This window comes from Haliotis asinina, chromosome 4 (assembly GCF_037392515.1).
Source record: "Haliotis asinina isolate JCU_RB_2024 chromosome 4, JCU_Hal_asi_v2, whole genome shotgun sequence".
In the NCBI taxonomy this organism is placed as follows: domain Eukaryota; kingdom Metazoa; phylum Mollusca; class Gastropoda; order Lepetellida; family Haliotidae; genus Haliotis; species Haliotis asinina.
The window spans coordinates 7444398-7470732 of NC_090283.1; the positions used below are offsets into that span (position 1 = coordinate 7444398).

At 40.5% G+C, this 26335-nt stretch overlaps 2 protein-coding genes across 3 annotated transcripts; both read left to right on the top strand.

Annotated features, from left to right (window-relative positions):
• The first annotated feature begins 1242 nt into the window (after nucleotides 1-1242).
• LOC137282149 (oxalate:formate antiporter-like) lies at nucleotides 1243-15022 on the top strand. 2 transcript variants are annotated; one of them, XM_067813879.1, is made up of 13 exons: nucleotides 1243-1397; nucleotides 2178-2361; nucleotides 3507-3633; nucleotides 5157-5296; nucleotides 5696-5807; nucleotides 6352-6389; nucleotides 6631-6708; nucleotides 9118-9262; nucleotides 10060-10182; nucleotides 10896-11108; nucleotides 11700-11799; nucleotides 13147-13255; nucleotides 14652-15022. In XM_067813879.1, exons 1-12 carry the CDS (start codon nucleotides 1322-1324, stop codon nucleotides 13200-13202), a joined length of 1392 nt encoding a protein of 463 aa, XP_067669980.1. In that variant the 5' UTR covers nucleotides 1243-1321; the 3' UTR covers nucleotides 13203-13255; nucleotides 14652-15022. The 2 variants fall into 2 exon arrangements, with proteins under 2 accessions (XP_067669980.1, XP_067669981.1); XM_067813880.1 differs by having other exon boundaries at nucleotides 11716-11799.
• Nucleotides 15023-16490: 1468 nt separating this feature from the next.
• Nucleotides 16491-26054, top strand: LOC137280725 (oxalate:formate antiporter-like). The gene is given in 11 exon segments (XM_067811947.1): nucleotides 16491-16578; nucleotides 17484-17673; nucleotides 18468-18594; nucleotides 18994-19133; nucleotides 19990-20109; nucleotides 20900-20977; nucleotides 21448-21577; nucleotides 22364-22486; nucleotides 23082-23291; nucleotides 24252-24351; nucleotides 26008-26054. Coding segments are annotated over 11 exon segments (1353 nt in total).
• The last annotated feature ends 281 nt before the right edge of the window (nucleotides 26055-26335 follow it).

Sequence of the window (26335 nt, forward strand, 5' to 3'; positions counted from 1 at the left end):
CTCCCACACCCCACGTGCCATTAAGGACTAGGTGACGAGGTGGTAATTTGTTTTCATCGTGAATCATGCATTTCATACACTATGTACATTCAACATGTCAGAGGTGTGTGCGTGTGTGAAGCTTGGACGAGGTGATGTAGTGACGCCTACCTGAACAGGACTTCCATCGTTCCTACGTTATACAGCATATAGCTGTATAGATTCCAGCTGCGAGATTCCGATTCAGGTTCTGTTAAACCCGACAACGTCATAACATATCACCAAAGTACTGTTCAACGTGAGAAACGTACAGATCTCTGTACATCTGCCATCTATATTGGGTGGGGAAATCCATGGGGTCTCCGGCCCTGGGGTTTTCCCTAACCCTCATCTTTATCCTTTACATACATGTAAGAGGCAACTAACATTATCCGGTGGTCAGGTTCGCTGACGTAGTTGACACATGTCATTGACCAATTGTTGCACTTTGCAGGGCAACATCTGCCATTCGTCTCGTAGTGAACTGACTTGCACGTGTGTGAAGCTTGGAAGAGTGAGTGAGTGAGTTAACATTTAACGTCACATCGGCAGTATTGCAGCCATATCGTGACGAGAGCATTCTTAAAAAAGGAATCTATCTATATGATAAAAACCTGTCGACGACAGACAGTAAAACAACTAGAATATCACAATAAGAAATAAAACCAGCGTGAAACGTTAAAACTAATATTCCTATTCAGACAATACAATATAAAAACAGGCTATATAGATCACCAACAACTGAAGGTAGATCACCATACTAGGGGCCATGGGGACTTACAGTACTTCTGCTACCTGCATGGTCCCTAGCTGGATTTACATCATCCCCTCAGCTGATGGTGATTGTAAGCAAGATTAGCCACAAATTAAAATTAAAATGACACATATTCTACGGCTAAGACAAAATGGAAGATCAAATTTGACTTCAAATGTTTTGGGACTTACGTACCCTCTCAGGAGGACAATAATTTTACAGTACTTCAACCCCCTTTGAGGTAACACTCTAAGTTACTAATTCAAACTTCCAAGCATAAAATATTTATCTACACCCAGACATTGCTCAATTATCAATTATCAAACACCAAACAAGCTGTATTTTGTTACTCCACTGGTCACATCAGCACCCATCACCTGCCCCATACAATACTCAACCACAATGCAGCTTTGTACAATACAACGTCCACCGATAAGCTTATCAGCAGATACTGAAACGATCCTTGAGGTGATGACATGTAACTTATCTGCTGACACGCAGACGTGTGTACATCTGTGGGCGGTATATAGGTAACCTCTTGGGCACGACATGGAACGCGGAGCTATTTCCACAATAATCGGGGGGATTCTTATCCACCTGACCCTGGGAACCTATTTCTGTTTCGGTAAGTATAAACCTATGTAGCATCTGACTCATGACGAAGTCTCAGGGAAGATAAACAAATATCGGGGGCGTGCGATAACAATGACCCATTCATTGAAATCCGCTAAGATATTTGATCAAACTGAGTGATAATGATGATGAACATGTTTATGTAAAGGTCTCAGATACTGTGGCTCTCAAGGAGAATAATCATATAGAATAGGCATTTGTGTAGTATTGTGCCCATGAATCTGTTAGTGGATTAGCTGACAAATAATTGCCTCGTTGCTACGAGGCTGTGTGGGGTTGTATTTGGTCTACAGTGTCTGTGTTGAAATGAAGCAGAGGACGAGACGGTGAAGTATCCTGATGTTTCAAGCGTTCGCTCGTCACGCCGAACACCCGGGTTCGATTTCCAACAACGGTACAATGTGTGAAGCCCATGACTGGCGTATCCCGCCGTGATATTGCTGGAATATTACTAAAAGCGGCACAAAATTCTACTGATTCATTCCCTCTAGCACAGGAGAGTGGCTGCTTCAGTTGATATGAACCTGGGACTAAAATGGTTTTGAAAAGTATGGGCTACTGAGAAAGCACATGTGTATCAATGAAAGAGGAGGCAGTAAATGTGTTTGTTTGAGATATACCAATTTCAAATCTCGAACATGAAAACAAGAAAATTATAACATGTTGTAAAAGTTCTTGGTTTCTTGATGTTTCTATTGTTAGTTATTGTGAATATACGTTACTGCATAAAGAGTTGACAAACATGCAATTCTAATTTATTTGACGGTAACAGGTAATCTGAACCCATACATCACGTCCTACATCGGAGATACCTCAGCTGATCTCCATTACAAAGACAGTGAGTGGATCTTTGCTGCCGCTGCCTTTGGACTGGCAGGTTCCATCTTTATTGGAGGACTAGTACGAGCTAGGTTTGGACCCCGCATAGCAGTAATTTGTGGAAGCTGCATGATGAGGTATCGATATGAAAATATTTGTTGGAAAAATACTCTTTCTTTCATCAGTATTATGTATTAATTAGCCCGCCAGTGTACGTGCATCTTTTTCGGGAAGACACGATGTGCCTAAAATGAGATGGGGCTACTTTCACGATGCAACCTTTACAAAGTGTAACCTAAACTCCCATTCTTTCACCCTGCACTATTGTTACCTCAGTGACTTACGATCAGCTTAGGAGGCCCCTGAACGACAGGAGGCCCTGGTCTATTTAATGAGGAAAATGGGATTGCCATAGTGACGATAAGATGATCGAACTGCCTTAAGTGGACGTCTAGGAGACATCATGATTTTGGCAAGTGTGTGTTACGAGGACAGTAGATATATTAAAAAACTAAATTGCAAAATCATGATAGGTAGAGCCGTAAATAAAATAGGTATAGCAATTTATGAGGATGTGTCACAGAGGAAGTTGGTTGGTTGGTTCTTGCAACGTATCACACCCCGTGTTGACTAATTATCACTGACGGAGTTCACCCTCCACTTCCCATCTCATAACGACGCTGCAATTTGGTTATCATGTTTGAAAATCAGTATGAATTCTTTGCGATTGTGAACCTCACTTTCGTATAGTAAACATGGTACAATATATTGTTTTTTACATTATAAGTAATCCACACATTTTAATTATTATATTAATTATTCTTTATATTCTCTAAGCCTACTACACCTCTGCAGGGTGTTCCTTCGGAAAGGTCTACACTCCTTTTCATTGATTACAATTATTTAAGGTCACTTGTCCATCCTACTAAGCAGCCTAGATTGGAATTATTCCGCTCTTATCGCAGCATACATGTGCTGCTTATGTCTGTAGTCGCTTTAACGTGTCTGTGTGATGTGTACCTAGTGACGCCCTGATGTCAAAGACAAAAACAAATCGGTGGTAAACTGAAGCCAACGACAATAAATTGTTATTGTATCCTCCCTTGTAATGCTGATGAGAAAGGTCCTAGATTGGCTTTGATCTCTTCCTGTCTGGTTCTCCAGTGGTCCATTCTCGTGCTTTTTTGGCTCGATATTTGCCCGTCTTGACCCATGGAGTAATTAAATCAAAACCTGTTATTCCTAAGTGTGGACGTTACATGCCTCAATCATTTTCTCACAGTTCCGGTGTTGCCCTGACCTACTTTACCATACAACATTCCTTCGCTGGCGTCATAATCACCTTCGGCCTGATGTTCGGACTTGGAGTTGGTACCGCATATGCTGCTCCGATGGATAGTGCGATGATGGTAGGATGTTTCATACGAAACTTTCATTCAGCAAGTAGACCACACAGTTCACATAACACGTTAAAACTGGATAAGCACATCATCCACCCAAAGACATAGACGCTAAACGACTGTGTATTAATGAGTCTTTAGGGTACTGCATTCTTGGTCGTGCTATTAAACAACAGGTTGACCCAAAACATGGACACACCGTGTAGTGTTCGATCTCAAACTTTGTTCTTTCATCTCAAAAGGATAAGGTTGTTTCTGATGCCGTCATAAAACTCTAATCTAACATGACCACCTACACTGCTACTTAGTCGGCAACAGACAACGATGACAGAATTCCCATAGATCTTCAGGTTCCCACCTCTCAAATGAGATGAATATAGAGGAAATGAGTATAGAGACTATAATATACTGAAAGCCATTAATAACGCAAGTGGTGTTTGGTGTCCTTGAACATACACAACTTCTACTGAAGATTTTTTACCTGCGATACAAGGATGTAGGGATAAAAGGCTGATATTCTTACCCATTTTGAGTCCCAGAGTATTCCTCTTTTATGATCGTCGATGCTTAAAACTGAATCTTTGGCATTCCTCGGAAACACCACATTCATGAAACATGTTCTGCACGTGCATTACCTGCACCCAGCCGCTATGAAAGCACAAGAAATTTTGAAACTGAATCACGTTAAGAAAATGCCACGCTTGACACAAGACAACAAGAATCAGGTTCTCGGTGTGGTTAGCAACGTTTCCTCAGATGTGATGATTGTCAGGCGCTGTAATGTGGATCCATCCAGAGCTGGTAAACTTAGACAACGTTTCCTGGGCACCGGAAGTAAGGCATTTGTCTGCAAACTGCCGCACCATCTTTGATGACAGCTCGACAGGACCGCAATGTCCGAGTGTTACACTTCCGAAATCGGTTCGAAACAGCTGCTGATGCTGCTGGACAATTGTGACAAGACAACGTCATGTCTGCACCCAAACGGTGCGAAAATGCCTTAACGCAGGTTTGACGCAGGTTTGCAGATGGACGTCAACAGATTTATCGACGTCGAGAATAAAGACTGCCAAACTGTAGTTCTGTACCAGTACAAGAGCTGAATTGACACCGGCCCTTCAACATCACTGGCAGACCATCCCACACCTGTTTCTGAGAAATCTGTGTCTTCCAATACCACCGGAGTCTTGCAGTGTAGGGTGGACACTTAAGTGACCCCTCCTTTGTTTGATGTCGTTGTTGCGTCACTGACGTTGTTGTTGAGTGGACGTTTTCCGTTTAAGTTATCCACAGATGTTTATTTAAAACATATCTGACAGTTACATATATGGTGACATTTGAATGAGTAAAGAAAGTATGAATGTCAAGTTGCGTATTTAATGGCTTTCAGTATATAATATATCATTACATGTTATGTTGTGTAACTTGCACATTTGACTTATTCTACTTCAGTTGTAGGAGATATGTAGGTTGAACCACCTCCCGTGTGATATAACGAGTCATTGATGAACTGTATTCCGTTCACCAATCAGTGGATCCCTGACAGGAAGGGACTTGCCACCGGATTGATCTTGGCTGGGTTTGGCGGTAGTGCCTTCATCTTCGACTACATTCAGTCATGGTACATCAACCCTGATAACCTTGCACCAAATTTCGAAGTTGACGGCGAAGAGTATGTATACGTTCAATGAATTTTATTTGGTTAATAAAATACGATATACAAGAGCTGGTGTTTGGCTCCATGTAACAGAGAAAAAGAACGAAAATTTTATCTAATGCAAGGTGAATACACAGGATGTGTTTTGTCACAAACAGTCCCATCCTTTAGAGTAAGAATCAGGAATCATGCGCAACCTTGTGAAATGACTAAGTGAGTTTTACGGCGCATTTGGCATCACTGTAATATAATCAAGACTGGGGACACCTGAAATTGGCTTCACACACAATACCCATGTAAGGATTCGAACACATGTGAAGAGGCAACGTTTTAACTACATAATGACAAATGATTCATCCCTAGCGATCGGAACGAAGACTGAACCCAGATCAATGAACTTCTATCTGGTTGCAGATATTTCACCCAGAAAGACCTGCTTGGCAGAGTTCCCAACATGTTTTTGATTCTAGCAGTCTGCTATGTTTCTCTTCAGTTCTTGGGAACTGTCCTCCTCCGACTTCCGAAAGTAAGTTGGAGCTTACTAATAATTTGCCAACTTTTTCGCAATAAAGGAACCGCATTTCACCTCAGACATTTCTTGTGTAATATATTTCTCAGAGAAAATCTTTCACGAAAATCTTTCACGAAATTCTAGCTTCCGTATTCGTCTGGAGGTCCAAAACATCCATTTAGTGCCATTGTCAAGCTCTTTTCCGTCACACAAATGTGAAGATACAAACGAATTGTTATACGATATTGTATGCAGTGATTATTCGAAATGATTACACATTCCCTGATTTGAATTGCAACGTCAATTCTGATAGGAGAAGCAAAGGTATAAAACAATATTAACCACATCTCACTGAAACAGCCAATGTTCCACACAGTGTGGTCATCCCGTTGTTAATTTGATAATCTTGACTCTGGTGCTAGGGTTTGCTGAAGATATCAAGACACATTTCGTCTCCCTTTATATTGTCCTGCACTCAGTGATGATAATCACTACCATTCAGGGTTTATATATTGATTCAACGGTGACACACTGAACAATGATGTACCTTTTCTTGTAGCCTGAAGAGGACTCTGATGGGCAAAGAGATGGCCGATGGTATGAATAGATACTTATGATCGTCAGATATCAAGTCCAAACTACAGTAAATTAGATTCATCTTAATTTTTTAAAACGTGTATGCTGGTTTCATCACAACTAAAGTGAGTGAGTGAGTGAGTGAGTGAGTTAATATTTAACGTCACATCGGCAATATTTCAGCCATATCGCATAACTAAAGTGAATAATTGCCATCGTTTTGACGTATGTTGAAACATACACACAGTATTTTATATCACAGTGGCCGATGTGTGTCCAACATTGATGAACTTGATGGAGTTGACAACTATGACCCCCAAATAGTGGACGCCAGAATGACGTAAGTATTTCCAAAACGGATCTCTTTTGATTGTCCAATTCTATGCTCATCGTCTATCTTAGATGGAAGCATAAATATGGGTTTCCTAATTTGTTTTTGCTAAAATTTGTGAATTGATCTAGAAAGGGGGAAGCAAAACCAAGAGATACGACTTGGCTTCAATTCCGTTGGTCCACAAATAGTTCCATGTCTGTGAAAGGCTTGGAGGTGGCTTATAGCTGGTATCAACAAGAACTGAAAGTCTATAAATACTTAATATCTCCATATTGAGCCTTGTCGCTGTCGATACCGCTTGATTATGCCGTAAGAACACGAAGTCTGTTGAGGTGAGTCAGGTCAGGGGCAGCAACAGGTAATCACACGAGATAAAGGGAACTAGTGACAATAAGAGAAGATACCGAGCCTTGCTCTTTTTTGATTATTTGTTTCAAAGGGGAACATAAAGCAATAAATGAAAAGAAATAATAAATAGAAATGATGCTCTCCGAATAAGAATGGTTCCTCATTTGTGAAGATATTATGAGAGTTCGTCGGAATCGTCTGAAGAAAGATGTTAAACTGGTTCTGAGACATAAATCGGTCAGCAATATACAAGGCGAGCGTTCCACCCGTCACTTTTCGATGTAAGGGTTAACATTATAAGTTATCACATCGTGTCGAGGGAAATGCAGGGTTTTATCAGTCCCGGGGGACTGATAAAACCCCGTATTTCCCTCGACACGATGTGATAACGCATTTATCTAGCTGAATGTTTTCACTAAATCAAAACAAAACAACACGCATCAAATCGACTTGTGTTTATATACGTCGTGAGATGCCACTGTTTGACCTCAGTGCGCCGCACGTTACTAAAGGCTTGCAGATGCACGGTTTTCTCACTTCGCGTCGTCACCGAGGCGTAGCGGGGTGATATGACTTTCGTAGTGGGATTACACGACTTTCATACTCCCGCTCGCGGATCGTGGTGGATCAGAGTCACGCGGACCAATCAAAACTCGACATTTTTACATGAGGCTAGATAATGTTGATTTAGATACTTCTTGGAAAGGTCGTCGGGCTGTTCTCCTACACTCCGCCCAGTACTGCAAACAACACAACCAATAAATGGTATGTCATATTCGATGCTTTCCTCACCATCATCAAGAATGCCATGAACAGAAACTTTACATCATTCAAACTCAATCAATATATTATAATTATCACTACAATATCTACAACTTATGAGCAGGTTGCTCTTATTATATACAGACAGGATCACGTATTATCAGCTCACACAATATACAAATGCTCGAAATGTTATCTCGTCAGCATGCACACACACACAAAAACATTCTTACGCGTATTATCTTGGTTCAAAAGCAACACACAATATGCCAATATTCACATGTATTATCATGGCTCGTCAACACATACAATATACCAATACCCACATCATCACGGCTCGTCAACACATACAATATACCAATACCCACATCATCACGGCTCGTCAACACATACAATATACCAATACCCACATCATCACGGCTCGTCAACACATACAATATACCAATACCCACATCATCACGGCTCGTCAATGCATACAATATACCAATACCCACATCATCACGGCTCGCCAACACATACAATATACCAATACCCTCATCACCATGGCTCGTCAATACATACAATACATATATTCTCACGTGTATTTTCATCGTTCGACATACGCACAATATGTCAGTACTCACAGGTACTACCATGGCTCGTTGACACGTACAGTATGCCTGTATACAACATCTGACTCAACCATGAAACACTGAAAGGAAAAGCACTGAACACAAGTGATCACATTTCATTCACATTCGACCACACGTTAGTACTGGACACGAGCGCACCGCGAGTGAGAATGCATTTGAACTCCCGCCTATCCTGATATACCCTTAACAGAGTACCTAGCAGGCATTCTTACATCAACAAGTAGTACATTCCTACGCAAGGAGAAAATAATTTCATTCTCATTCGTGATTGTTAATGATCGGGCTTAACACATCGTAGTATGGGATGTTTGACCATTAGTGATTAGTGTCCCTCATTCTGAACGTACACTTACGCCCTTCCAGTATACTTCAGCCCTTACATTGAGAAAGAGTTATTCAGTCATTCCATTTTATTGTATGCCTTTTCCCATGTTTGTTGTATGTTGGTTACACATTGTAAATAAACATAATTTATATGCTTGAGGAAAGTATACTTTTTTTTCGGGATGGTAGTGTTCGGCACCGATAGCTTAGTGCAGATGTTTTAACTCGCACCGTTATAGGACTTTTAGTGCGGAATGCACTGTAGAAGTAGATGCTGACTGGCGTGAGAATCATCTACACGTTCCTCATACGGTATATTGTACTCTGGCGTTACTGTTTTCATTAAAAGGCATTTCTGTCACGCTGTTAGTCAAGTGGTCCAACAAGAGTCTGTTCACTGGAGAAACTGCTGGAGAACGAAAGAGTTTTGGATTCTCTGGTGTATCCTACTGTTTAACTGCCAAGGGCTAATCTTCTTCTCTACCATCTGGAAGGTAAGCGTGTCCATGTCAAGTGACATAATTACTATGTACCGAGTGTAAACATGTTTACTTTTTGGTGAAATAGTGCAGGGTCAACTGGATTCATTGAATTTACCGTGACAACAATGTAAGAAATCCCCTTGTGAACCAGCAAAACAGAACAAAGACAAGTTTAGAATAATCAGATGTTATTATTATGCAACGAGAGCAAGGTATACAAAGTCACAAGTCAATATAACAATGCAGATTTGAGGTACAATTCAAGAGAGACAAAATCGAAGTCAATGGGGCACAAAATACAATATAGCAAACTCACTAAAGTCTTGGTGTGAGAGAGAATAGCTATGGCAGAATGTCAACATAGCGATCGGTGCGACAGCAGATAATGTAGGTTCAGGAGTTGACGGGATTTCAAGCGTGGCTGTAACTCCAGCAAATATGAATGAGTGTGAGTGCCGCCCTCCACACGGCAAGAAGCCTTTTTATGTATATTTGCTAAGTCATTTCCCGAAAGTTCGGGCACAAACGAACATCGTCAACACTGTAGAATGCCATAGAATAAGTCTCCCGGAAGTGGACACATCAAAAACTAGGAACAGATAAATTCTGGAAAACCAGAATGCTAAAAGTGTTGACCAGCTATTTAAAACGAAATGTGAGCCATCATATTTAATATTCAAAACACTAAATGTTGTGACCCAATAATAATTATTACTTAATTAATAACAAAAATATACAGAAAATACACACTCGTAACATTTGTTATTTTCTAGTTAAATTACGCAGGACGTTTGTGGTTATAATTTCAGACATATGGACAAACATTCATCAAAGATGACAGGTTCCTGTCAGTTGTTGAAAGCTTTGCATCCATCTTCAATGCTGCAGGTCGTGTCTCATGGGGCTACTTTGGAGACAAGGTGTCATTTAAGGTACTTCATTTCTGACAGGTATTCTGAAAAATGTGTCACCAAAGAGAGTAAAGACACAACCCCTTATATTAAGTTAATTCAGAACACTCTGTCAACTCAAGCCTATTAAACACGTCGCATTTATTCTGTCAATCACAAACAATCATGGTTATATTCGGTGCTTCCGACCAGTGCAATGTGATACTCTGCAAACAAATCCTAAGTTTACTAACACACCAAATCACCATGCCATCCATACAAGTCCCATGTTGGAATTCGAACAATGCTTTGTCCACATGACCAAGGAGGTCAACCCCATAAGCAAGCTGAGAAGGTAAGGATGTCATCTGTGGGGTGACTCAACACCCTGCTACATGGACAAGGTAAAGATGTCATCTTTTAGATGACCCCACGGCCTGCCACACCTCGTAGATATATTGTCGACAGCCTGGTGCCCAATGTGTTCACACAGTTTGTACATAATATGGCAAGACACGACCCTTGAAGATGTGGATTAGAATTGACCTTCAGCTATCCATACTTGTCGTAAGAGGCGACTAAAGGATCTAGTGGTCAGACTCGTTTATTTGACAGACCATCGTATCCCAGCTGCGTAGTCACATCGTCATGCTCTTGATCACTGGATCATCTGGTCCAGACTGGATTCTTGACAAACAACCGCCATATATAGCTTGGATAGCTGTCTTAAACCACAAATGATAATCTTCTTCCAGACGGCCATGCTGTGCTTGTGTGCGCTATTCACAGTCCTCATGTTCACATTCAACCTGACGAAAGTTGCTGACGGGAAGCCCCTGTTCTTCATCTACGTCTGTCTCACATTCGGCACCTTCTCCGGCAACTACTCCCTCATCCCCACCGCGACCGCCAGGGCGTTTGGCCAGGACTACTTCATACAAATATATGGGATGTTGTTTTCATCACAGGTTAGTTATTAATATTTAATGAAAATGTGGCGTGGTCGTCAGTAACATACCGACAGATCTTCCGATACTCTGCCACCTCACTGAAATGTTATAAACATGTCAGATTCAAAAATGAAGAATTACCATTGTTGCAACCATCCACTATAATTCTTTCATAGTGAACAAGCGGTATTTCACACCATTAATAACCTGCAGACATGACTGAGGGAGTTGAGATTGACATCCGATGATAGTTAGAAAAATATTGCGCATTGAGCCTGTAGAATTGTGTACTGGCTAGCGAAAAGTTATCGCCATTCTTTAGCAGTCCTGACAAACTTACTCCAACGTTCGCTATACTCACGAAACAGAAATAATTATGATACCTAATTACCTATTTACCGATATGTCCAGCCCGTTCACTGCCTCTGATCTGTTGTCAAATACTATTGGGAAAAAATACCGGAATTGTAATTGACCAGAACTGCCCGCATGTGACTCTGATGTATTGGCGATAACTGGTGCACGATGATAACATTTCACTAGCCAGTATATAAACAGATATATCATGATCAGGATGCACTGGTTAAGCGCCACATTGGCTTTAAACAGATGGTTATTTCTCCAGTCGGCTCGCTGCTAACGTCTAGTCTTGCAGACCTTATTGGCTGGTATGGACTCTTCTTCCTGACAGCTGCCTGTTCTTCCTGCAGTAAGTCTCTATATCAACTTCTTTATGGGGCGTTTTAGAAGTTCGAAAGTACAATCCTGACAAAATTTAAGGATACATCTAACTGAAATAAGGAAATGAAAGAGGTTATTATCTATAGAGGGTCATGTCATGTAATTCAGGGACCCCGTCTGGAAAAAACAACAGTTTTTTGGTAAGGACCCAGGGTCTAGATTTTGGAAGCTCTTTTACCGCTATGACATTCTTGAGTTAAACTTAATGTATCTGTGTTTGCGTTAACTCATAAAAATATAATAAAAACACGCAAAATATATTAGATATATGTTAGAAATCCTCTCAGAACCAGCACAATATAACCCTGAGAAGTGTGAAATTTCAGTAAAAGTTATTCAGCAAACAAAAGCAAGATACAAATGTACACAGTACAGGTTTCATGCACAATGTAACTGACTCAAATCTAGAGTAATGGGTCACACATATAGTATCAACTCACCAAAGTCTGGGCGTGAGAGTGAGAAACATTTATACTGAATGTAACACAGAGACCGGTCAAGCAGCGGCTATGTAGGTCAAACATTGGCAGAGAGGCAGGCAGGTTGATTTACTTCAATTAATCAGTGTGTGTGTGTGTCAACACGACTACCAGCCTTTATATACAAAGTCACTGATTCCTGAACATTCGATCACATACGACCATCGCCATTAACACAGGATTCTCCCGTAGTCTCCGGAAGTACGCAGACATACTCAACAGGGGGTAACTCTAAAGTGCTACCCTAAAGTCTGCTGCCAACGTACGAAACACACTGAATATTTATAATACAAAATGTGACCCATAATAACTATCAGTCAAAACTGTAAACATGGTGACCCAATAATAATTATCGCCTAACCAATAGCACAATTTGCTAAAAATACACTCTCCTAACATTTCAAAAAATACGTTAAAACAGCAACACATAGAAAAACAATAAATTTTGAACTTATTCAGGATTGTAATGAAATATTTCTCGAGCAAAACATTTGGACTAGATATTTATAATTTAATTTCTGCACGCACTCACACAAAACCTACCGCGAACACTGCGTTTGACATTTAGCATTAAAAGGCTTTGGGAATCTAAGCCCAGAGGTATGAAAAACTCGATAAAACACTAACTTAACGTTTGTGAGCACCTTTTTTCCACTGAGCTGCCACTACTATGTTATAAAAGTGGGATCTGGTTTGTTTGTTTACACATTGTGATTTGGTATAGTTGTTTCCGGTATCATGTACACATGCTCAAGACATGATATGAGAATCATACAATTTCCTCAATGCAGGCTCATTGCAACATAGAATCTATATTAGATAATATTTTCTTGTAGGTTTTATTCTGATGTTCTTCTTCAACAAGAAGATGCCAGAAGGGAATGACGTTTGAAGCTAATTAAAACACCGGATGGTACAAGATGATAGTGAATCTATCATGTAAGAGTGAGTGAGTTTAGTTTTACGCCCCTTTTATCAATATTCCAGCAATCTGACGACGGGGGGGTGGGGGTGGGGGGTGGGGGGGGGGAGGGACACCAGAAATAATAATAATAATGAGGAGGTCGGGGTTTGATTAATGTGGAAGCTCTTCTATTGTGTACTTTTGCACATATTTATTTATCGGATGATCCTCTGGTGATGCACGTCAAGATTCATGATGAAAGCAAGGAATTCCACAGCTATTTTAAACGTGCCAAGGTTGTTGGACACAATCTGAAATTTGAAGTTGATTTTGCTCATGGTGATGTACTGCTAGACGGTACAGCGATGGGAGTAAACCAGGTGAAGTCCTTCACCAAGTCTGCCCAGAGTCGGTCCTTTGTGGAGAAGCTGTCTGAGAAGCCATTGCATCGTGTGTACATGCAGTGTGTGGAACAGAACAGCAATCCAACCGACTCCTTCGCCTGGATGAAGTCGGCTGGTCTCAAATGTGAAACTGAGGGCTTCCTTTTTGCTGCTCAGGACCAGTCACTTCCCACTCGCAATCGCCAGAATGTGAATATGAATTGTCGTCTTTGCAATGAATTCATGGAGACTGTCCAACACCTTGTCAGTGGATGGTCTTCCTTGGCACAAACAACATATCTTAAAAGACATGATTGCATGGCTCGCTGCTTTTACTATCGTCTCCGCCATGCCTGTGACTTTGACCCTGAGGTCCACCCATGGTACGACCCTGAACATGTCCAGGGCGTCCTGGAAAAGAATGCTTTTAAACTTCTCTGAAATAGTCCAATATACAACCTGAGACGAATTCCAGCCAACAAACCTGATCTTGTCCTTTTCGATAAAACCAATGAAATTATTTATATCATAGAATTTTCTGTCCCTTTTGACAGCAATGTGATTGGCAAGATTCAGGAAAAGCATTTTGAAAATGTCTCGCCTGTATCCCAAGTACACTGTCGTCAGGCTCCCCATTGTCCTCGGTGCCCTTGGTTTGGTACCTCCTGATCTCTTGGCGCAGATCAGGAGAGTGCCCGGGAGAGTGCCCGGGAGCACAGCCCTTCTGACAATCTGGGTAATGCAGAAGGCTGCAGTGTTAGGGAGCCTCCATATTCTCCGGGAAGGTCTTGGTGGGTTCGGCTAGGCAGTGTTTCCTGGGAGAAGTCCCATTCGCTGTCTGGGCTGCGTGTAGAGGGGCGAGGGCCCTGAGCTGATGATGAGCTTTACCAGCCTGACTGTGCCAGGATCACCCAAACCCTCTCTGCTACATTTCAATTCTAATCTGTAAAATAATAATAATAAACACCAGAAATAATAAAAAATGAAAAGATGTTCAAATGTTACCTTGTTGCCTATGCCTACCAACACTACGACATTTAATGATTTGTTCCAGGTAAATAATTGGGGACACAGGTGTGAAATGTGTTCTCTGATCAGCAAAAGGCTATTTCCCGTAGCACCGCGTTCACTGCCAACGGTCATAATATCGTCACAGTAATGTATCCTTAACACCAGAATAAACCTGTTTCTCGGGTAACCAAGGCTGGCTCTGACTGCTTGATATTTATGAATGAAATATGTTTGCCACAAGAATCATTTAAACAAGTCGGTTTGGCCCAAATGGTACTGATGAAGCTCAGTCTATCTCGAAATCGGTTCATGATCAAACATTCATTTCAGTGCAGAATGTAATGGAAGCATCAGGGACTCTGGGAAAAGGAATCATAAAGTCCGTCTCCAAAATAATAAATGTTCAAACTATCATCATTTTCCTTTGTTTTTCCATGGGAAGTTTACGAGAGTAAATTGTAGTTACAGGAAACAGCCCCAAGGCCGGAAACACGTTCAATTTAGAATATCAAAACTCATCATTCAACTAGACTGTAATCAACTACACAAATAATTGATTCCGGGAAATATGCAAATGCCTAATGTCTAATTTAAACGTTCACCATTTAAAGCATTGAAAACCCAGGCTGGTTAGTGAGTATACAATATCACGGCTGAGGACATCAGAAGTGGACTTCATGCACTGTAACCATGTCGTTAATCGAACCCAGACCTTCAGTGCGACGAGCGAACCCTTTAACCACTTTAACCTGGGTACTTGGATGAATGCACGTAATCACACGACCAATGTAAAAAGTCGGTTGTAATATCAATCACTGGAGATCCAGACTTCAGTCCATAAGCGTGGATATCTTTGAGGGTAACGTTAATCAAGACCATGCACGAAAGGACTACACTACACGTAGGACTGCAGATTGGTTATCATAAATGCCCCCGATGTACCCATTATCTTCTGTCATCAGCCCCACGACCACTGTGGCATGTCACATCATCAACATATTACTTCAGACATCTCGTTAGTCCCTTGGGCCAGCTTGTAGATTGTATAAAACAGTTATAGACAATTACATCAAGTGTTTTTCCATCATTCTACACCACGTTTCTGTCAGCAGCTAACTTTACATTTACATTATTTCATAAATCCAAGTCTTTACGCTGATAGTCACGGAGGCTTACGTGAGATGGAATCGAAATTAAGACACACGACTGGAAATGCTGATGCAAACTCGTCATCGTGGGAAATCCAGGCAAACCAATGATTAATATCATGAGCAAGGATCTAGGCAATGGGAATACGAAGACGCGACAGCCAAGTCAGTCTGACCAATCGACACCTCCCACGAAAATCATTGCTTGCTCAACGCCAATTCTAACCTAACGAGACTTATTTTTGTAGGGAGATACACATACAATTGTTAGCACGAACTGATGTTTATCATCCAGTATTAAATGTACTCAGAGCACAAAACAAGACATCAATAAAAATGATCGAATGTCAGAATGATCAGTTAATATATTTTAGTTAAATGGAATCACACACCACTGCAGAAAATGGTAAGTTTCAAGCCATGAAAGACGGATCGTGTGAACAGATGCATGTACACGTCTATGTCATTTAATGAGGTGCACATGAAACAAGCCATATTGTCATGACCGTTATCAACTAGTTTATCAGTCGTGATCGGCCACAGTATAACAAGATGTCATTCCTAAAAAAACAGTGACGCTAAAGGATGTAGTGCGATGTTGATTGATACTGAAGTCTTCCCACAGTCCTCCGTAATCTACTCCATACTCTCTTCACAACCAAGCAAGCAGGCCAACCAACCGAGAGAAGTGATCAAGCGCGTGATCTACATCTTTACCTAACACTCCCGACAAGATGGCGAACTGGATCGGATGGCCAGCTTTCGGTGTTATTATTGGTGGAGTATTCATTCAGTTAACACTGGGAACATTATACACCTTCGGTAAGTTGGTGTCATAAGCAGTTGTCGCCAACATGCGCTTCATCATCATTTCAGGATGACGTGGTCACAAACTATACTTAGACATACGACGTCGTATGGCACATTTATCCATCGGTGACGTCTATGGCTGTTGGACTCTCCAGCTCGATACCATGTCTGTCAGAGCGTATCCAAGATGTTGGTTGCGCCCAAATCAAGCTCTTCTTATCCAAAACTACGGCTGACGGACTTGGGCAGCCTGTGTTTATTGTGGGTTTCCATAGTAACGTTGCTAGACAGAAAACAAACCACTCACATAAATAGAAAAAATTGCGTTATCATTAGGCATTTCATCACGTTTTGGTGTGTATTTCTCTATCGATCCATGTTTAACAAACAGAACAAGTCACTGGTCATTTGCAGAGCATCTGAAGCAGTCTTGCTTGAAATTCAGTAACATAAAGACTTGATAAGAGTTTAACAGTCATTGATGAATCAAGTGTATCTACATATCTATCGTACGAGGTTCGGAACAATTGTCAAAAGTGAAAGCCAATGTCATGTGAAGTTTAACCAGAAAGCACATTGTCAATGTGAAATGCTGAAATGATATGATATTTGTGAAATTTCGGGAGAAGACATTTCTCCAAGAAATTATGCTCCCCTCCTTGTAGATATGTATATTTGATGTTTACTGTCCTTGGCAAAATCAAAACAAGGTTATGTGATCAATGAGTTTAACTTAAGCTTCCTGTACATCGATGATGTGATACTGTTCAATAACAATGATATTATCAATTGCCTTCCTCTGATTTACCTACCTGACACAACGGTTTCATGTTATGCATGAAGATTTAGAATGACTGAAAAAACGTTCACCACAAAGCTGTATGACAGGGTTGAAGGGTTCATTTGTCAATTCCCAGGCAACATGGACCCATATATAACGTCTTACTTGCGGGACAAATTCCCCGACTGGAAGATACGCTACTCAGACACAGCCTAGGTGTACTCGGCGGCAACTATTGGCATGGGATCCACGATCGTACTGGCGGGCGTAATCTATGACAGATTCGGTCCTCGCATCACTGTGTTTCTTGGCTGCTTGATATTGAGGTATGCTGTTTTACGTGAGGAACAGAACTTGTTATGAACCTACAGATGCTTACATATCTTTGCTATTTTTTAAAAATGTTGCTTCGATGTTTGGTTGTTCATGCTTGTCGACCATTACCCATGCCAGGAAAGTGTGAAGTGGCTAAAGTTCGTGTATTCCTCTTTTCCCTGTACGTGAGTCCAACAACCCTACCACGCTAAAGTTCATATATTCCTCTCTTCCCTGTACGTGAGTCCAACAACCCTACCTGACTGAAGTTCACATATTCCTCTCTTCACTGTTATTGCGTCCACCAGCCCTACCTGACTGAGGTTCATATATTCCTCTCCTCTCTGTACGTGCGTCCACCAACCCTGCCTGACTGAAGTTCATATATTCCTCTCTTCCCTGTTATTGCGTCCACCAATCCTTCCTGGCTGAGGTTCATATATTCCTCTCTTCCTTGTTATTGCGTCCAACAACCCTACCTGACTGAGGTTCATATATTCCTCTCTTCCCTGTTATTGCGTCCACCAATCCTTCCTGGCTGAGGTTCATATATTCCTCTCTTCCCTGTTATTGCGTCCACCAACCCTACCTGGCTGAGGTTCATTTGCCAGGACGAAAGTTCTTGGTATCTTTGTACAAAGCGATCTAAGTGCTCTTCACTGTACGAGCACCCACCAACTACCAGGATAAAGGTTGTGGTATGAGTACTGCTGTTCTATGTATGGTGTCTGTCATACAATCTGCAAGCAGTGCAAACAAGTTCCTCATTTCATTTTTCACGTTCTCTCCATCTACATTTTTTCAGCGGAGGGACCATGATCACCAAAATCACTATTCAGCGGTCCTTGTCCTTCGTGGTCCTGACATATGGCCTGATGTTTGGTCTCGGTATAGGGATATCATATGTTGTACCCATGAGCTGTGCAATGAAGGTAATTAAAAGTGATTATTCAAACAGCTTACTTATTGATACCTTATTCATACTATTTGTGAAGGGGATAATTCAAAGCGTATTATACAGGGTCCAACAAATGTACCACTAAATCCCTACCTAGAAGATGAGACATTGTCCTGCATACAGTCGCGAAATGACTCCTTTCCTTGTGAACGGGAGCTTTACATTTGCATGAGTTTATGACTTGGGCTGCGTATGAAGCAGGATACGCTCACACGATCGTCTCATCATGATTTCATTTCAAATTCGATTTCACATTGAATTTTGGATATCAGTTTTGTCTGTTTAACATCTGTGGTTTATGAGAGTTGTTTCTATTGACTTATTATCCTGGTGAGCATATATGTGAACCGCACTATCTGCGTTTTATTTATAGTGGATCCCGGACAGAAAAGGGCTAGCTTGTGGTCTAACTGTAGCAGGATTCGGTGGTGGTGCTTTCATATTTGATTACGTTCAAACATGGTACATCAATCCTCATAACGAGCCCCTCCCGTATTTCATCCACGGCCAATAGTAAGTACTCAGTGTGTTATTATTGTCATTTGTTGTTGCTGTTTATTTAGCGAGATCAGTGTGTAAATTGTTTAACTTGTGATTGTGGGTTCGAATCCCATTCCGAGGGATCACCAGCATTGTCTCCAGGTTTCCTCCCACACAGACTTGTTAGAATGCAATTCTGTTCACAGCGGTGTTAAATCAAAGTCATTCACTCATTCATTCTTGACATCCCAGTTGCACACTAGTCTCAAATGTCATGTCAAAAAATGTCAAAAGTCATGAGTTATTGTTAGTTACAAGGCTGGTAATTGGAAGTTCATATAAAAGCACTTCATCCCAAGAACGGTAGAAGTGTCAGGTTACGACTATTATTGTCACATTCAATAGAAAATGTCACAATGAGAATGCAAATACAAACAAATGCACTCAGTGTTACACCCGCCTAAAACTTTAGGAAATGCGATGAACGTTTGCTGGGTGTTACCCATCCCTAAATTAGCCAACTACTGTCAACAGCTGTGACAGCCAACTATGGTTGTACTTTTGGTCCGGTCTATATTTGGCGGTAGCGCAATTTGGAACCAGAGATAGTTCTTGAATATGCGTTTGTCGCATGCGGTACCGGTAATGTGGTACTGCCCTGTCTCGCATATCGCAAGTTGGCGTGCGCAACGGGAACAGGGAACCAGCTTACTACCCGAAGTAGTGCCTCGCGAGACTTACAGACCCTGAAGTCAAAGTATAGTACAATACAGAGTCATCGACTGTGTATTGCATGTATTACAATGTTTATCATAAAAACTGAAAATTATATGAAAATGTATGAGTTTTTTGTTGTTTTTCAGAGATGTGTTTTCAAATTGTATTGCAGCTATTTTACACAACGAGCTATTCTAAACAAGGTCCCTTTCGCCTTCGTCGTTCTGGGAGGATGTTATTTAGGTCTTCAAGCGTTAGGAATCCTATTGCTAAGGGACCCGCCCCAGGTGAGGTCCCCTTGGACAACAGCACCCAAGAGTTCTCCGCTCTGAAGGCAAGATCTGGGTGCTTGCCACCAATGCAACAACAAAATCTCAAGACTACCTTATTTACCATTACCAGTAAACAGTTTCGACACTATTTAAATTGCATTCGTATCCTTGTTCTCGTAAAAATCAGTTCAGGTCATTCTTCATACGTTATAATTCTTTTAGAGACAATTAATGACAACACACGTATGCGTTTAGAATGAACATGGCCAGTGAGGATTTGAATTTGTCTTAAGTAACCCATGCCTGTCGTAAGAGATGACTAACGGTATCAAAGTCCCCATGGTCCCTAGTATGGTGATCTACCTTCAGTTGTTGGCAGTCTATAGCCTGTTTTTATATTGTATTGTTCGAATAGTCATATTAGTTTAACTTTCCACGCTAGTTTTAATTGAAATTGTGATAGTCTAGTTGTTTTACTGTCCTTCGTTGACAGATTTTACTACAGGCATACATTTCATTTAAAATGTTCTCGTCACGATGTGGGTGAGATATTGCCGATGTGACGTTAAATATTAACTCACTCACTCACTAACGGTATCAAGCTGTCAGCGTCGCGGTCTTGCTTGACACATGTCGTGTATCTTTAATGTGTAGATCGATGCTCGTGGTGTTCACCACTGGATTGTCGGGCCCAGTTTAGATGCCGTTATATAGATGGAATATACAAACAGACAAACTTGAGTACATGTTGATCAGCACAAATTGCATGAGTACCCCTGTATTTGTTGGTTGGCAGACAAGGCAGGCTAGGCTTCGGGACCTTGAGGAAGATGTGGACGACGAAGAGACATCATTGCCATCTGAAGGAGAGCCTACTTCCATCACGAGGTTCAGTTACACATGAATGGACGTTCGAACTGTTCTGTTATTTCATGTCATGTTCTAGCCTTCTGCTCACGAAATGTGTAGACCATGAATAATGATTCTTACCTCCAAATCGTTTGGCTAACGAGAAAATAATTTGTGATCACGATTCGATGAAGTTAAAGCTAAATAAGGCCACGCCTGCTGAACTAGATTCAGTTGTTTCACGCTATCGATAAATCTCTCTGGTGAATATTTACATTTAGATTTTCATGCACAATTTATTGTTAGTCAGATTCATGAACAGTTATAAGGTCGGCTGGCTGTTTGTCTAGTCTAGTTGTTCATGCAGCCTTTCTCATTACGGAGTGTTGCGTTAAACAGTTAGTCAACGAACCAACAAACACCTAACATATGAGACAGCCTGGGACATAGATGCTGATCCGATATTTCCAATTACATCAAATCTAAGAGCTATTTTGTTATGATTGTAGCCACGGGCACGATGGACATGAACACTATGTGTCTTGGAAACACAGTTGGAGGACGAAGGACTTTTGGCTGTTGTGGTTCACGCTGCTCTTCAACAGTGTTGGTCTTGTGTTCTTTTCAACTTTCTGGAAAGTACGTTAAGTTCTAATGTCAGATTCAACTGTCTGAATGAGTTAGTGATTTTGGCTTAACGCTGCTTTTAGCAATATTCCAGCAACATCACTGCGGACGACACCAAAAATAGGATTGTACCCACGCGAATCGAACCCAGGTCTTCGACATGACGAAACAACGCTTTAAGCACTAGGGTATCCAATCACCCCTTATTGTCAAAACGCACATCTAATTGAACTGTTTGAGTTTCTCGGGAGGACATGCTCATAATGTCCACGTTCCCCGTCCATTATTGTAATATTACAAATATTACAAATAACACATATATTATCCACATTTGTCTCTAGAAATAACATTTGATCAACGTGACTTCAGCAATATAAAACATTATGGTAGCGGCGTATATGAACGTTACAGTGTTGTGTTTTAGAACCTTTCACACTTTGAACAACAGAAATGGGATTCACACAATGTACTCATGTGGGGAATCGAACCAGGGTCTTTGGAATGACAAAAGAACGCTCGAAGTACTAGGCTACCCCACGACCTCTTATTTGTCAAAACACACGTATACCTGAATTTTTGAAACGAGGTTCTTGGGAGGACATGCTCAACTGTGCCCAATACGATCTTTATTCAGTATTGTGATAAGGCTATTACAAATAACATATGAAAGATTTCAAACTTGTATCTAGAAATGACTTCAAGGTGGATTTAACAATATAAAATATTATGGTAGCGGCGTATATGAACGTTACAGTGTTGTGTTTTAGAACCTTTCACACTTCGAAGTGATCATTGCAGGCATACGGACAGACCTTCATCCATGATGATCATTTCCTGGCCGTTGTTGGAAGCTTTGCGTCCATATTCAATGCTGGAGGCAGAATCGTGTGGGGGTATTTTGGCGACAAACTGTCCTTTAAGGTGCGAAATTAACAAATACTGCGTAATTCCCCAAATTTAAACTTACCAGTATTTTAAACGTAGTATTTTTTCATTATAAATTTCGGTTATATTTTCCCACAATCGCCAGCAGCTGAGGGGATGGTGTAAATCCAGCTAGGGGTCGTGCAGGTAGCTAAATTAATGTAAGTCTCCTTCGTTCCTAGTATGGTGATCTACATTCAGTTGTTGGTGATCTATAGCCTACTTTTATATTATGTATTGTCCAAATTGTGCTGTAGCTGTAACTTCATATGCTAGTTTTAGACTCGAATTGTGATACTCTAGTTATTTAACCGTACTTTGATGACGGGTTTTATAATATCTACATGCTCTGTATAATCATGTTTATTCTCGTCACGATATGGCTGATATATTGCCGATGTGACGTTAAATAATAACTCACTCACTCATTAACAAATATTTTAATTTTTTGAGAGGTCAGTTTTATTTGAGAGATCTAGTTTAATGCATATGTGGACGGAGACTCAAAGAAACTAATAATCTATTCCAACTAAACAGATAAGGTGAATCATCAGCCTTCATGTCATGTGTTGTACTGTTGTCTATGTTGTAGATTGCGATGATGTCCCTATGTGCAGTATTCACGGTGCTAATGGCGACGTATAAGTTGACGGAACTAGCAGGAAAACCACTATTCTTCATCTACGTATGCCTGACGTTCGGAACTTTCAGTGGAAACTATTCGTTATTTCCATCTGTCACAGTGCAAACATTTGGACAACGCTACTTCATACAGAACTATGGACTGTTGTTCACCTCTCAGGTTTGTACCACAGATTCAATTGACTCTGCACAATGATATATTACCCTCAATACCAAAGGATATCATACCATACACGATATCTGTGTGTGTAATAGAGTGAGAGATAGAATATGTAGACATTGCGTGACGATAGATTACCCACAATGCTAAAGGATATCAGGCAGGAAACGATATCTGGGTGAGTGGATAAGAGAATACGTCGACACTGCAGAGCGATATGTTGTGAGTGAGTGAAAATATATGTCGACACTGGAGGATGATAACGCACAATACCAAAGAATATCAGGTCGGAAGCAATATCTTCCAAACTGGTGTTTGGTCGGGTAGGCAACTACTTCTTCTTGATATTGTCTGGAACAATTTACACAACTGATTACTATACGCTAAAGGTGTAGTCCCAAATATACTCTTTAAAAAAGTATGGGATAATGAACTTTCAATATGGACAGGAAGTGTAAACGTTAACAAACGTTTCAAAGACTGACATCTTATGAACGCACCGCCATTTCCCTCTATTACCACCCGTAAACACAACGCATGATATGCACGTGCACAACGCAGAAGCTCCATACGCGTGCATGGGGTCCCATGCTTGATTTGGACGTTTTTATCAAGGAAGTCGAGAAATCTCTTCGAACAATATCAGGTCGGAAGCATTATATGAGAGAGTGGTTGAGCGGGTGAGAGTGAGAGTGAGAGTGAGAGTGAGAGTGAGAGTGAGATGAACTTTGTGTTGAACAGTATTTCACCTTTGTTGTTGCGTGTCCGATTTATATATCAGCATTGTCTATATGACTCAGGCCACTTACGTTTATCAAAACCCATGAAAAGAGATGCTGGTCTCATAAACCAAGAATACAATTGGGATGAAAATATAGAGATGGTTTTCAATCGTTTTCAGGCGTTTGTCCTGTATATGTCTCCTTTTAAATGAACAGATAGATATTTCGTACGTTGCAGTCGGCCATGTCCTTGATCATTGCCGTGATTGCTCCTCACATCCAGGATGCCATTGGATGGTATGGGTTCTTCCTCCTCTCGACTGGTTGTTCCTTCATCAGTACGTATGGTTTAATATAAAACTCACCAGACAAGCCTCCTGGACCATACAGTGTTCTATCACCGCCTCGACTAAATATACACCCGTGCATTAATTAAGCATCACCCTATTTTGAAGATAAGGTGTGACGCTACAATCAGTTTAATCAACCTATAGTTGGCGAAGCTTTATCCATTGACAGTTTTACAAATACAATAATTTTATTCTTTATGAAAGAATATATTGATGGCGTTGTGATGAAGTTTTAGCAGACGAACTATCCCACTCCTGTTGAAACTACACAATTAAATACGTTTTAACCAAAAAATAACGATTATATTATAAACCAAGATGACATTTACAATTCTAGTAAGTTTAAAATCCATTATCAGGAAAAACCCAAATGTCAAAGATTCAGACCTTTTTCCTACAACTGAGATTAAAAAAATGAAAAAGGCCACATTAATATGGTTTAGGAATACATATTTTATGACTTGGACTTTATTTTATTGAATAAACAATTATCCTTGCCGGATACTGATGATTACAACTAAAATCCATTTGTTTTGTTTGTAAACCAACATTTGCAGCATTTTAAAAAGTTACCTTTTTTAGCTTGACAATAGCTTTTCCTAAATTTGGTTTACAAACATTCATCCACTCATCTCAATAACCAGTTTATAGGCCACATGACAAGCAATTATTGCTTTCACTTTTCAAAGTAAGGAAGCATATTTTAGGACATAAAAAACCGTTTAAATATGGACAACATCCTAACTAAACTACATGGTACTTTCTGTGATGTTTTCTTTTTTTCAACATTAAATGCTTGCTCTATCGCATTACAAATGTTATTTTTCGGAAACAGTTTAGAGAATTTCATTTCAGAGAAAATTGACTGGTAAAAATACAGGGTGGTGCTTATTTTTTACCCGGATGTATACATGGTTATCCATATTTACAATGTACAGCAATGACTGGTGTTTGGTCGGGTAGGCAACTGCTTTTTCTTGATATTGTCTGGAACAATTTACATGACTGATTACTATGCGCAAGAGGTGGTATCCCAAATATACTCTTTACAAATGTATGGGATAATGGGATATGGGATAACTTTCAATTTGGACATGAAGTGTAAACGTTAACAAACGTTTCAAGGACTGACATCTTATGAACACACCGCTGTTTCCTCAATTACCACCCGTAAACACAACGCATGATATGCATGTGCACAACGCAGAAGCCCCATACACGTGCATGGGGTCCCATTCTTGATTTTGACGTTTTTTCAAGGAAGTCGAGAAATCTCTTAGAACATTCATTTTGACACTCATCTTGCATCGCACATTTATTAGTGTTTGTTTCTAGTCTTTTGTTTTAAAATGAAATCGTTTACATGGAAATTATATGTCATACATCAATCATCTTTTAAAAGCGAAAAGCGAGTACATACCCAATAACTGTGGTTGTAAGGAAGTACAAATGGTGACGCACTCTCAATCACCATTGATTGACTCCCATATATCTCCTAAATATTTTCAATCGTAAATAAAAGAAAATAAACCAAGATCCCCTACTTGATTTGAAGAGTATGTAAGATGTGTTACATGATGAATGTGGCTGTTGTGACAAAATATGAACAATTACTCAGTACATGTTGTTTCTCTCCTGTTGTAGGTTTCCTACTGACGTTAGCATTAAAGCAGCAGCGACCGTTCAATTGAGAAACGGGAGGTACGCCCATCAGAAACCAGTGCCGGTTAATTCTAGTATGCACCAAAGAATAACAAAAACAGAAGAAATAGCTGCGTCACTTTCCCAGCTAACCATTTCAGGTTGTGACAATGTTATTCTGTGGTCTCATAACGTCATTCTGTGGACACACACCGTTGTGCTCTGACGTTTTTATACGTCATGTTTACGTTACTATAAGGTTCAAACTGTTAGTTTCCAAAGCCTTTCGTATTGTCGTAACGTTCTGTTTTCAGTTAATGTTTGAACGGTT